The 13681-nt window shown below is 53.7% G+C and overlaps 4 protein-coding genes across 4 annotated transcripts; 2 read left to right on the forward strand and 2 right to left on the reverse strand.

Moving 5' to 3' along the window:
• Positions 1-1349: 1349 nt before the first annotated feature.
• On the reverse strand, positions 1350-1688 carry LOC311154358 (feather keratin B-4-like; the record flags this gene model as incomplete). The annotated part of the gene is made up of 1 exon (XM_084206769.1): positions 1350-1688. The coding sequence occupies one exon, from the start codon at positions 1686-1688 to the stop codon at positions 1350-1352; it is 339 nt and encodes a 112-aa protein (XP_084062895.1).
• Positions 1689-3340: 1652 nt separating this feature from the next.
• Positions 3341-4462, forward strand: LOC311160268 (feather keratin B-4-like; the record flags this gene model as incomplete). The annotated part of the gene is made up of 2 exons (XM_084216922.1): positions 3341-3362; positions 4110-4462. 2 exons carry the CDS (start codon positions 3341-3343, stop codon positions 4460-4462), a joined length of 375 nt encoding a protein of 124 aa, XP_084073048.1.
• A 5646-nt stretch (positions 4463-10108) lies between these two features.
• LOC311153718 (feather beta keratin-like) lies at positions 10109-10444 on the forward strand (the record flags this gene model as incomplete). Its single annotated transcript, XM_084205720.1, has 1 exon — positions 10109-10444. One exon carries the CDS (start codon positions 10109-10111, stop codon positions 10442-10444), a length of 336 nt encoding a protein of 111 aa, XP_084061846.1.
• Positions 10445-13333: 2889 nt separating this feature from the next.
• On the reverse strand, positions 13334-13681 carry LOC311153947 (feather beta keratin-like; the record flags this gene model as incomplete). The annotated part of the gene is made up of 1 exon (XM_084206075.1): positions 13334-13681. The coding sequence occupies one exon, from the start codon at positions 13679-13681 to the stop codon at positions 13334-13336; it is 348 nt and encodes a 115-aa protein (XP_084062201.1).

The raw sequence follows: 13681 nt of genomic DNA on the forward strand, positions 1-13681 counted from the left end.
GGGCCCAGCGTGGTGGCCTGAGAAGGCTCTGAAGGGCTGGGCCCAGAGGCTTGTGGTCAGTGTCCCAAATCCAGATGGCAGAAAATCCCCAGGATCCAGGAGTTGGATCCTTTTGGCCAACACTGAAAACCTGAGTGGTCCTGGACATCTGCTGGAGCTCAGCAAGGACGGGTGCCAAGCCCTGATTCTTGGTGAGGGGAGTTATCCTGGATGGGATAAAATGTCTGAGTCCCGGTTGGAACAATTGTTTTCTTCTCCAAAAAAGCCTTTGTGGTTGTGGTGGAGGAGAAATGGAGCTGGAGGTGTCCCTGTGCTACTGTGGGAACAGGGACCTCAAGAGTCCAGGATCTGGAATGCTGTTGTGACCAAGCAGGGAGAGGCGACTTTTGCTGTCTGTTTAGCACTGGTGGGGTCATATGTGAGGGGTTGTGGGCAGTCCTGGCCACCCCAGTGTGAAAATGAAGTCGATTTAGTGAATCAAGAGCATTTCAGGGCCAGCAATGCTCTAAAGGATGATCTTTCCTAGAGGAGAGGCTGAGAGCTGGGACTCCCAGCCCTCAGCAAATCTCTGATGGCAGAGGATGAAGCTGAGGGAGACCCGCTGTTCTCAGGAGGACAGGAGGACAAGAACACAAGGAAAAACAGATGGAATTCTGTGGGAAAAGAAAGCAAGGATTTTTCAGTGTGAGGTTGGTGACAGAGGAGAAGAGGAGGTGGAGACTGCTGGGAAATCAAAACATGAACTGTCCATGGTGCTGGAAACTCTGCTCTTGCCGGTCTTGCTTGAGCTGCAGGAAATTAGACACTCGCACTCCAGAGCTCCTGCCCAAGTGGAATATTTTATGAGTGTTTGTTCAGAGGGATTGAGGGACCTTCTGGGAAGAGAGTTTGTGTGCTGGCAGAGAGACTTTGAGCAGGAGAGTATTAATGTGTCAAAGCCTTTGGTATAGGAGGTGTTTGGATTGTAAAATATTTTGGAAGGTTCTCCCTCTTTGCTGCTTCCTCTGCAGGTCTTGTTTGTTACTGGTGGTGGTGGCTCTGTTAAATGTTGCTGACATATTTCCCAGAGAAAAGTCTTGTGCCCCTTTTCCTTTCACCAAAGTCCCGCTGAGCCCTGGCACTGTGCTGGGTGAGGAGGTGAGACCACAGGAACTCAAAAATGAAGAGGCAGCATATCAGGCTTTGATGCAGAAAACTTTATTGAGGCAAAAGAACAAAGAGAAAGAAAATGAAATGGAAGGGATCCAGAGTGAGCTGCAAGCAGGATGGCCATCAGCCGAGGGGCTTTGCTTGAAGGATCTGTTGCCAGAGCCCAGAGCTGGTGGTGTCAGGGGTGGTGCTGAGGGCCCTTAGCAGATGGAGCCATAGCCCCTTCTGCCATAGCAGCCCAGGCCTCCCAGCCCATAGCCAAATCCACGGCCGTAGCCAAAGCCACCAAAGCCACCAAATCCACCAGAGATGGGCTGTCCCTGCACACTGAGCTCAGTGCCCACGGCAGCGGAGGAGGTGGATCCGACGGCGGTGTTCTGGGGGAAGGAGCTCATGATGGGTCCTGGCAGGGTGACCTGCACAGGAGAAGGCTGGATAACAACTCGGGAATCCTGGCATTGCAGGGCACAGGGCTCGTTGCAGCTGTTGGCCAGCGGGGTGGGTCCGCCGCAGGGTTGGCAGATGTTGTAGCAGGCCATGGGTGTGGTGTGGAGGGCGCCTGGAAGAGAGAGGGGAGTGTGGCAGGTCAGGGGCTTTGGGTGGAGGGTGCCTGGAAGAGAGAGGGATGAGGTAGGGCAGGGGTGCGGGGTGCAAAAGGCAGTGATATAGGAGGGTGAGGGAGTGTGGAGGGTGTTGTGGGGTTGTGGGGATGGTGGGGCTGCTGAGGCTGGGGCTGGAAGAGAGGGGCCAAGGGGGCAGGAGCAGGAGGGCCAGGGGATTGAGGCTCACCTGGTTGTTGGCAGGAGCAGGAGGAGAAGGCTTCAGGACAAGTGTGTGAGGGAGAGAGGCTCTGGGCCGGCTTTTATGTGGGTTCAGGAGGGGCGGGACAACCTTGTCCCATGGCCTTGGGGCATTTTTTGTCAGCAGCTCTTGGCTGGCCCAGCCTGCTGAGTCATGAGGTGGGGAGTGTTTTCCTTCACGCAATTCTGCAATTCCATGTTCTGCTCTCGAGGCCATGTCCATCTGAACTTGGAGGCAGCTTTTTGTCAGGAGTTGGTATTTGGGATGATTTGAATGTTCAGTGTTTGTCAAGGAGGGCTGAATAAACAACCAGAGCCCCGGAGATTTGCAATGTCATCAGGGAAGTCATTTCGGGGTGTAACTCATGTGCTGTCCTTTGTTAGGGCCTAATGAAGACTGGGACTCTGTTTGGTGCTGCTGGATGTCCATCACTGTGTTACACCCTGGAATGCTGAGGGAGCTTCTGAGCAGCTCCTGGGGAGGTCACTGTGCAAAATCTTGGAAGATTCTGGTGTCTGGGAGTCTTTCCTGGTGCATGAAAGAGAGCTCCTGGCCTTGTGTCTTGAGTGGGGTCAGGGGAGAGGATCTGGGAAATGGGAGGCTGTTCAGGATGAACTTGTTACTGTGTTATGGTCCATTTGGATTTCCTAAATTTAAACAACAACCTAATCTGTCATTTAAATGTATTTCTTGACCTCTGTCAGAAATTTAAGAAATGAACAACAAATGGGGCCCATCCCTTTGTTCCCAGGCTGCTCTGTGACGTCAATTCATTTATTCCGCATTCAAGCCGTCAGGTTTCACAATTTACATCCTCTCAGTCTTACTATTATGTTCCTCCTAGCAAATAACCCTAAATTACTAAGGGATGGTCAACAACCTCCTCTTTCCTTCTCTGCCATCACTTGGACATTTCTTTGTGGAATTCTCAGATTCCAGGTCCTTCTCTTGACGCCGTGTCCATCTCACCTTGTTGGCAGCCTTTCAGTGTGCCTTTTGAGGAGGAAATTTGGGTGTTGTGGGTGCAGGATGAAGACGTGACCAAAGCTTTGGAGGACTGAGGCCACCCTGCAGCACTGGCTTGCTGTGGTCTGTGGGTGTGTTGTGGAAAGTTCCCCCAGCCACTCTCAGCCCTGACCTCCTGGTCTGGGCTTTGCAGCCATTCCAAGTACCTGGTGTTGCCCCTTCCATCCCATTCCCTCTCTCCATGCATTTTCCCAGCTGTCAAAGCCTGACTGGAGACATCACCTTTACTATCTGTCATGCTCTGAGGGTGTCTTGCTGTTCCTCTTGTTTGCAAGTTTTACAGTGATGGAAGGATTTGATAGTCATGGTTTTTGGGATCTTTACTTGGTCTGAGTGTGGAGGAGAGAGATCATTTCTCTGGGCAATGTCTGATGGTCAGGAAGAGAGTACAGAAGTTGTCCGGGCTTTTTGGAGGTGACTATTGAATGATCATCAACAACCCAGACAGGTCCATGTGTCCAGTGTGGTGGCTTGAGAAGGATCTGAATGGCAGGACCCAGAAGGTTGAGGTATGGGATGTCCTTTAAAATGGGCAGAAGCTGAGAGAGCTGAGAGTTCTGCAGGCAGGAGGCAAGAATGCAAATGGGACATGTTCTCAATATGCCACAAAATGGCCTCGGATGACACCCGAGTTCTCCTCAGCTTTGGCTGAACCTCCTACGTGCCCTGACACGCGCCATCAGCAGCCACACACTGGTCTCTAAGCAGTTAAGAGCTGCTGCCAAGGTCAGATGGACACTGCCTCAAGGGAAGGAGGTGAAACTGCAGAACATCAGGGAAGGAAAACATTTCCCACCTCAGGACTCTCAAGGCTGGGCCAGCCAAGAGCTGCTGACTAAATATGCCCCAAGGCCATGGGACAAGGCTGTCCCGCCGCTCCTGGACTTGCATAAAAGCCGGCCCAGAGTCTCTCTCCTTCACACACTTCTCCTGAAGCCTTCTCCACCTGCTCCTGCTCTCATCCAGGTGAGTCGCAATCCCCTGACCCTCCTGTTCCCGCACCCCTGTCCCTCCCTTCCAGAACTCTCAGCCCTGGCTTCAGCAGTCCTCACGCCTCCCCACAGACCCACAACACCCTCCACACTCCCTCACCCTCCTGCATCACTGCCCTGATTCACTCCCCTCTCTTCCAGGCACCCTCCACACCACACCCATGGCCTGCAACACTCTGTGCCAACCCTGCGGACCCACCCCGCTGGCCAACAGCTGCAACGAGCCCTGTGCCCTGCAGTGCCAGGATTCCCGAGTTGTTATCCAGCCTTCTCCTGTTCTGGTCACCCTGCCAGGACCCATCATGAGCTCCTTCCCCCAGAACACCGCCGTCGGATCCACCTCCTCGGCTGCCGTGGGCACTGAGCTCAGTGTGCAGGGACAGCCCATCTCTGGTGGATTTGGTGGCTTTGGCCTTGGTTATGGCCGTGGATTTGGCTATGGGCTGGGAGGCCTGGGCTGCTATGGCAGAAGGGGCTATGGCTCCATCTGCTAAGGGCCCTCAGCACCACCCCTGACACCAACCACCCACTCCCTGGAACTCATCTCAGGCATTGAAAACGCATCTCTGGGACAAGATTCCCAAATGTGCTCAGCACTTCCAACTCCTGCTCTCAGGGCACCAAGCAAGGCAGCAGCCAAGGGGCCATCCCAGGCTGCCCCCAGATATGGCCCATCTCCATTCCTGCTCTTCTCCTGCTCCCTGCTCTCCATGGACCCTTCGGTTCTGTCCAGCCCCTCTGGGCAAACTCCTTCTCCCAAGCCAGAGACCCTCGGGCAGCTCTGCTGGGCTGCTCCCACTGCAGGGCAGGAAGGCCTCGATGCTCTGGGCACACCTTGCCAAAGGAAGAGGCCTTGGCTGATGGACACCCTGCTTGCACCTCAGACCAGCTCCCTCCCACTGGCTGCTCCTGAGTTTTCTCTCTTCTACCTCAATAAAGATTTCTTGCATCACTACCTCAGGTGACTCCTTTGTTTCTCTCCCAAGCTTCTTCTAGTCTCACTCAGCACTAAGCCAGGCTTATAGATGCCCCTGGCTGGGTGCAAAAGTGCACCAAGATCACTCTTGGGTATTATTTCTGCATTTCCACTACTCACTGCCACACTTTGGACTTCCAGTCCATTATCACACAAACCCTTCAGCTCTTGAAACACAAATGTGGACACACCAGTGCAGGTCTAGCCTTGACTCTGGTACAAGCCCCTCCTGGGTGGTGTGTGCAATTTCTCTGGACACCAGTTTCTCCTATCCATCATTGTCTTCCTGGGAACTCTCCAGTTCAGGCTGTACAGGTCCATGTCTTCCTTTTTTCCAGATCCCAGAGCTGAACTCACACCTCCAGTCACACCAGAGTGGAGCAGAGGAGCAGGATCCCCCTCACCTGCACCCAGCGCTGTGGGGATGAGCCCAGGACACAGCCGGGTTTCTGTTTGGTGCGTTCACATGGCCAAGCATGTCCAATCCTTCATCCAGCAGCACCCCAAGTGCTCCTCCTTGGGCTCCATCCCCTCATCACCCAGCCCTTATCCTGCATGTTTGGCATTGCTCCAATCCAGGTGCAGCAGATTCTGCCCCCCTGCTCCGCTCTGGTCATATTGCAGAGCTCTGTAAATCTCTGGGTTACTGGGAAGAAGGAAGACAAGACTGAGGTGAGGGATATGCAGAGCAAGGCCTCAAGGATGCTCCATGGCTGAAGGTTTGGGACAGCCATTGCCCATGACATGGGGGCATTTTTCAGGCTGGCTGCTCTTGCCTGGCACAATCTGGTGAGTCATGAGTTTGGGAACACTTTCCTTCCCTCAGCTCTGCAATTCCATGTCTCTCTCCCAAGTCTGTGACCATCTGACCTTGGCAGCATCTTTGACGAGTTGGTATTCACCACACAATTGTTGGATGAGGGAAGAAGTGCCAGTATCGTGCACCTGGACTTGTGCAAGTCCTTTGTTCCTGTGCCAGACAACATCCTTGTCTCTAAGCTGGAGAGATGTGGATGTTGGTTGGACCATGAGGTGGAGAAGGAATGGGTGGGATGCTCTCCCTCAAAGAGTTGTGGTCAATGGATGCAGGTCCCTGTGTATAGAACAGGGATGAGTGGTGACCTACAGAGACTCACGTTGGGATTTTTATAATTTGGCATCATTGTCAGGAATCAGGGTACTGGGATTTAGTGGGATGATCAGCAAAAGCAGGGAGCATTCCAAGCTGAGTGATGGGGTTGGTTGTCTGGAGGGAAGGGATGGCATTCAGAGGGAATGGAACAGGTTGTGGATGTGGGATATTGTCAGTTTAATGAAGCTGAACAAGGCCAAGTGCAAGGTCCTGCATGTGGTTTGGAGCAATTCCAAACATGGCTGTAGGCTGGATGATGAGTGGATTGAGAACAGCCCCGAGGAGAAAGCCTTGGGGAGTTGGTGGATGAAGAACTGGACCTGCCCCACCATGGGAATGAGCTGACCAGAAACTCCTCATATCCTGGGCTCATGCCCACGGCAGAAGGTGAGGCTGGGAATTCTGCTCCTCTGTTCTGGTTGGGTTAGACTGGAGTTGTGTGTTCAACTCAGGGACCTGAAAATAAGGGAGAGATGAAGCAGCTTGAGCAGATCTGTAAATGGGCCTGGAAGATGATGAGGGTCTGGAGCAACTGATGGCCAGCCAAAATGAACACAACACCCATGAGATGCTTGTGCCAGGATCAAGGATCGAGCTCCATTAGTGTGTCCAGGCTGTGATTAAGCCAGAGAGGTTCTTCTCTGTGATGGACACAAAGTGTGTCAGTGTGTCTCAGTGGGTAGTGGAACTGCAGAACCAATCCAAGAGAGATGTTGGTTCAATTCGTACCCTTCACAAATGGCTTTTTGACACATGGATTTGTGCCATTTGTGTTTTTCACACTTTTGTCAGAGAAACGTTCAAGGAGACATCTTGCAAGACAGGAGCATTTTATTGAGGTAAAAGAACAGTGAGAGTTCATGAGCAGCCAGTAGAAGGGAGCTGGTCTGAGGGACAAGTAGGGCGACCAACAGCCAAGGTCCTTTGAGTGCAGTTGGTTTGGCCAGAGCAGCAAGGCCCTCCTGCTCCACAGAAGAAGCAGTCAGATGGTGAAGGTACCCAATGGTCTCCATCTTAGAACAAGGGAATTGTAGGAGAGGGGACTGGATAGAACTGAAAGGGAGTGGGAGATGAGCAGGAGGCAGACGGGCCATGTTTGCCAGCAGCCCAGGCTGGCCCCGTGACTGCTGCCTTGCCCATAGAGCAGATGATGCCTTAAGGCATCAAAGTAACTGGAATTGCTGAGCCCATTTGAGAGCGTTGGCACAGAGGGGAGTCCTCAATGCCTGAGATGAGTTCCAGGGAGTGGGTGGTTGGTGTCAGGGGTGGTGCTGAGAGCCCTTAGCAGATGGAGCCATAGCCCCTTCTGCCATAGCAGCCCAGGCCTCCCAGCCCATACCCAAATCCACGGCCATGGCCAAGGCCAAAGCCACCAAAGCCACCAGAGATGGGCTGTCCCTGCACACTGAGCTCAGTGCCCACGGCAGCAGAGGAGGTGGATCCGACGGCGGTGTTCTGGGGGAAGGAGGTCATGATGGGTCCTGGCAGGGTGACCAGCACAGGAGAAGGCTGGATAACAACTCGGGAATCCTGGCATTGCAGGGCACAGGGCTCGTTGCAGCTGTTGGCCAGCGGGGTGGGTCCGCAGGGACGGCACAGAGTGTTGCAGGCCATGGGTGTGGTGTGGAGGGTGCCTGGAAGAGAGAGGGGTGAGGGAAGGCAGGGGTTTGAGGTGCAAAAGGCAGTGATACAGGATGGTGGGGGAGTGTGGAGGGTGTTGTGGGGCTGTGGGGAAGCTGGGGCTGCTGAGGTTCAGGCTGAGAGTGCTGGAAGAGAGGGGCCAAGGGGGCAGGAGCAGGAGGGTCAGGGGTTTGAGGCTCACCTGGTTGTTGGCAGGAGCAGGAGGAGAAGGCTTCAGGAGAAGTGTGTGAGGGAGAGAAGCTCTGGGCCAGCTTTTATGCTGGTTTTGGAGGGGCGGGACAGCCTTGTCCCATGGCCTTGAGGCATTGTTAATGTATCTGAGGACAGCTCTTGGCTGGCCCAGCCTGCTGAGTCATGAGGTGGGGAGTGTTTTCCTTCACGCAATTCTGCAATTCCATGTTCTGCTCTCGAGGCCATGTCCATCTGACCTTGGAGGCAGCTTTTTGTCAGGAGTTGGTATTTGGGATGATTTGAATGTTCAGTGTTTGTCAAGGAGGGCTGAATAAACAACCAGAGACCCGGAGATTTGCAATGTCATCAGGGAAGTCATTTCGGGGTGTAACTCATGTGCTGTCCTTTGTTAGGGCCTAATGAAGACTGGGACTCTGTTTGGTGCTGCTGGATGTCCATCACTGTGTTGCACCCAGGAATGCTGAGGGAGCTTCTGAGGAGCTCCTGGGGAGGTCACTCTGCAAAATTTTGGAAGATTCTGGTGTCTGGGAGTGTTTCCTGGTGGATGAAAGAGAGCTCCTGGCCTTGTGTCTTGAGTGGGGTCAGGGGAGAGGATCTGGGAAATGGGAGGCTGTTCAGGATGAACTTGTTACGGTGTTATGGTCCATTTGGATTTCCTAAATTTAAACAGCAACCTAATCTGTCATTTAAATGTATTTCTTGACCTCTGTCAGAAATTTAAGAAATGAACAACAAATGGGGCCCATCCCTTTGTTTCCAGGCTGCTCTGTGACGTCAATTCATTTATTCCGCATTCAAGCCGTCAGGTTTCACAATTTACATCCTCTGAGCCTTACTATTATGTTCCTCCTAGCAAATAACCCTAAAGTACTAACAGATGATCAACAACCTCCTCTTACCTTCTCTGCCATATCTTGGACATTTCTTTGTGGAATTCTCAGATTCCAGGTCCATCTCTTGAGGCCGTGTCCATCTCAGCTTGGTGGCAGCCTTTCAGTTTGCCTTTTGGGGAGGAAATTTTGGTGTTGTGGGTGCAGGATGAAGACGTGACCAAAGCTTTGGAGGACTGAGGCCACCCTGCAGCACTGGCTTGCTGTGGTCTGTGGGTGTGTTGTGGAAAGTTCCCCCAGCCACTCTCAGCCCTGACATCCTGGTCTGGGCTTTGCAGCCATTCCAAGTAGCTGGTGTTGCCCCTTCCACCCCATTCCCTCTCTCCATGCATTTTCCCCAGCTGTCAAAGCCTGACTGGAGACATCACCTTTACCATCTGTCATGCTCTGAGGGTGTCTTGCTGTTCCTCTTGTCTGCAAGTTTTACAGTGATGGAAAAATTTGATAGTCATGGTTTTTGAGAACTTTACTTGGTCTGAGTGTGGAGGAGAGAGATCATTTCTCTGGGCAATGTCTGATGGTCAGGAAGAGAGTACAGAAGTTGTCCGGGCTTTTTGGAGGTGACTATTGAATGATCCTCATCAACCCAGGCAAGTCCATGTGTCCAGTGTGGGGGCTTGAGAAGGATCTGAATGGCAGGGTTCAGAAGGTTGAGGTCTGGGATGTCCTTTAAAATGGGCAGAAGCTGAGAGAGCTGGGAGTTCTTTCAGGAAGGAGGCAAGAATGCAAATGGGACATGTTCTCAATATGCCACAAAATGGCCTCGGATGACACCCGAGTTCTCCTCAGCTTTGGCTGAACCTCCTACGTGCCCTGACACGCGCCATCAACAGCCACACACTGGTCTCTAATTCTGGCAGTTAAGAGCTGCCTCCAAGGTCAGATGGACACTGCCTCAAGGGAAGGAGGTGAAACTGCAGAACATCAGGGAAGGAAAACATTCCCCACCTCAGGACTCTCAAGGCTGGGCCAGCCAAGAGCTGCTGCCTGAAAAATGCCCCAAGGCCATGGGACAAGGCTGTCCCGCCCCTGCAGGACCAGCATAAAAGCCGGCCCAGCGTCTCTCTCCCTCACACACTTCTCCTGAAGCCTTCTCCACCTGCTCCTGCCAACAACCAGGTGAGCCTCAATCCCCTGACCCTCCTGCTCCTGCCGCCTTGGCCCCTCTCCTCCAGCATGCTCAGCCCCAGCCCCAGCAGCCCTCATGCCTTCCCACAGCCCCACAACACCCTCCACACTCCCTCAACCTCCTGCACCACTGCCCTGCCTCACTCCCCTCTCTCTTCCAGGAACCCTCCACACCACACCCATGGCCTGCAACAGCCTCTGCCGACCCTGCGGACCCACCCCGCTGGCCAACAGCTGCAACGAGCCCTGTGCCCTGCAATGCCAGGATTCCCGAGTTGTTATCCAGCCTTCCCCGGTGCTGGTCACCCTGCCAGGACCCATCATGAGCTCCTTCCCCCAGAACACCGCTGTCGGATCCACCTCCTCTGCTGCCGTGGGCACTGAGCTCAGTGTGCAGGGACAGCCCATCTCTGGTGGATTTGGTGGCTTTGGTGGCCATGGCTATGGCCGTGGATTTGGCTATGGGCTGGGAGGCCTGGGCTGCTATGGCAGAAGGGGCTATGGCTCCATCTGCTAAGGGCCCTCAGCACCACCCTTGACACCAAACACCCACTCCCTGGAACTCATCTCAGGCATTGAAGATGCATCTCTGGGACAAGCCTCTCAAATGTACTCATCATTTCCAGCTCCTGCTCTCAGGGCGCCAAGCAAGGCAGCAGCCAAGGGGCCAGCCCAGGTTTCCTGCAAACGTGGACCATCTCCATTCCTGCTCATCTCCTTCTCCCTGCTCTCCATGGACCCTTTGGCTCTGTCCAGCCCCTCTGGGCAAACCCCTTCTCCCAAGCCAGAGACCCTCGGGCAGCTCTGCTGGGCTGCTCCCACTGCAGGGCAGGAAGGCCTCGATGCTCTGGGCACACCTTGCCAAAGGAAGGGGCCTTGGCTGATGGACACCCTGCTTGCACCTCAGACCAGCTCCCTTGCACGGGCTGCTCCTGAGTTTTCTCTCTTCTACCTCAATAAAGATTTCTTGCATCACTACCTCAGATGACTCCTTTGTTTCTCTCCCAAGCATCTTCTCAGCACTAAGCCAATCTTGTAGAGGCCCCTGGGTGGGCGCAAAAGTGCACCAAGATCACTCTTGGGTATTATTTCTGCACTTACACTACTCACTGCCACACTTTGGAATTCCAGTACATTATCACACAAAGCCTTCAGCTCTTGAAACACAAACCTGGACACACCAATGGAGGTCCAGCCTTGTCTCTGGTACAAGCCCCTCATGGGTGGTGTGTGCAATTTTTCTGGACACCAGTTTCTTCTGCCCATCATTGTCATCCAGGGCAATCTCCAGCTCTGGCTGTGCAGGTCCGTGTCTTCCTTGTTTCCAGGTCCCAGAGATGAACTCACATCTCCAGTCTCTCCAGAGTGGAGCAGAGGAGCAGGATACCCCTCACCTGCACCCAGCGCTGTGGGGATGAGCCCAGGACACAGCCGGGTTTCTGTTTGGTGCGTTCACATGGCCGGACATGTCCAATCCTTCATCCAGCAGCACCCCAAGTGCTCCTCCTTGGGCTCCATCCCCTCATCACCCAGCCCTTATCCTGCATGTTTGGCATTGCTCCAATCCAGGGACAGCACATTCTGCCCCCCTGCTCTGCTCTGATGATATTGGAGAGCTCTGTAAATCTCTGGGTTACTGGGAAGAAGGAAGACAAGACTGAGGTGAGGGATATGCAGAGCAAGGCCTCAAGGATGCTCCATGGCTGAAGGTTTGGGACAGCCATTGCCCATGAGATGGGGGCATTTTTCAGGCTGGCTGCTCTTGCCTGGCACAACCTGGTGAGTCACGAGTTTGGGAACATTTTCCTTCCTTCATCTCTGCAATTCCATGTCCCTCTCCTGAGGCTGTGCCCATCTGACCTTGGCAGCAGCTTTGATGAGTTGGTATTCACCCCAAAACTGGTGGATGAGGGAAGAGGTGCCAGTATCGTGCAGCTGGACTTGTGCAAGTCCTTTGTTCCTGTGCCAGACAACATCCTTGTCTCTAAGCTGGAGAGATGTGGCTGTTGGTTGGACCATTAGGTGGAGAAGGAATGGGTGGGATGCTCTCCCTCAAAGAGTTGTGGTCAATGGCTGCACGTCCCTGTGTGGAGATCAGGGATGAGTGGTGACCCACAGAGACTCATGTTGGGATTGTTATAGTTTGGCACAATTTTCAGAAATCAGGGTATACTGGGATTTAGTGGGATGATCCGCAAAAGCAGGGAGCACTCCAAGGTGAGTGATGGGGTTGGTTGTCTGGTGGGAAGGGATGGCATTCAGAGGGAATGGAACAGGTTGTGGATGTGGGATATTGTCAGTTTTATGAAGCTGAACAAGGCCAAGTGCAAGGTCCTGCATGTGGTTTGGAGCAATGCCAAACCTGGCTGTAGGCTGGACGATGAGTGGATTGAGAGCAGCCCAGAGGAGAAAGCCTTGGGGAGTTGGTGGATGAAAAACTGGACCTGCCCCACCATGGGAATGAGCTGACCGGAAACTCCTCATTTCCTGGGCTCATGCCCATGGCAGAAGGTGAGGGGTGGAATTCTGCTCCTCTGCTCTGGTTGGGTTAGACTGGAGTTGTGTGTTTAACTCAGGGACCTGAAAACAAGGGAGACATGAAGCAGCTTGAGCAGATCTGTTAATCGGCCTGGAAGGTGATGAGGGTCTGGAGCAATTGATGTCCAGCCAAAACGAACACAGCACCCATGAGGGGCTTGTGCCAGAATCAAGGATCGAACTCCATTAGTGTGTCCAGGCTGTGATTACACAAGCGAGCTTCTTCTCTGTGATGGACTCAAAGTGTGTTTGTGTGTCCCAGTGGGTAGGGGAACTGCAGAACCAATTCCAAGAGAGCTGTTGGTGCAATTTGCACCCTCCACAAATGGCTTTTTGACACCTGGATTTGTGCCATGTGTGTTTGGCACACCTTTTTCAGAGAAATGTTGAAGGAGACATCTTGCAGGACAAGAGCATTTTATTGAGGTAAAAGAACAGTGGGAGTTCATAAGCAGCCAGTAGAAGGGAGCTGGTCTTAGGGACGAGTAGGGTGACCATCAGCCCAGGTCCTTTGAGTGCAGTTGGTTTGGCCAGAGCAGCAAGGCTCTCCTGCTCCACAGAAGAAGCAGTCAGATGGTGAAGATTCCCACTGGTCTCCATCTTGAGAGAAGGGATTTGAAGGAGAGGGGACTGGATAGAGCTGAAAGGGAGTGAGAGATGAGCAGGAGGCAGACGGGCCATGTTTGCAGGCAGCCCAGGCTGGCCCCTTGGCTGCTGCCTTGACCTTAGAGCAGATGATTCCAAAAGGCATCAAAGTAACCGGAATTGCTGAGCCCATTTGAGAGCCTTGGCACAGAGGGGAGTCCTCAATGCCTGAGATGAGTTCCAGGGAGTGGGTGGTTGGTGTCAGGGGTGGTGCTGAGGGCCCTTAGCAGATGGAACCATAGCCCCTTCTGCCATAGCAGCCCAGGCCTCCCAGCCCGTAGCCAAATCCTTGGCCATAGCCAAGGCCGTAGCCAAAGCCACCAAATCCACCAAATCCACCAGAGATGGGCTGTCCCTGCACACTGAGCTCAGTGCCCACGGCAGCGGAGGAGGTGGATCCGACGGCGGTGTTCTGGGGGAAGGAGGTCATGATGGGTCCTGGCAGGGTGACCAGCACAGGGGAAGGGTCGATGATGACACGGGAATCCTGGCATTGCAGGGCACAGGGCTCGTTGCAGCTGTTGGCCAGCGGGGTGGGTCCGCAGGGACGGCAGAGGCTGTTGCAGGCCAT

This window comes from Fringilla coelebs (assembly GCF_963513975.1).
Source record: "Fringilla coelebs genome assembly, chromosome: 1".
Classification (NCBI taxonomy): Eukaryota; Metazoa; Chordata; class Aves; order Passeriformes; family Fringillidae; genus Fringilla; species Fringilla coelebs.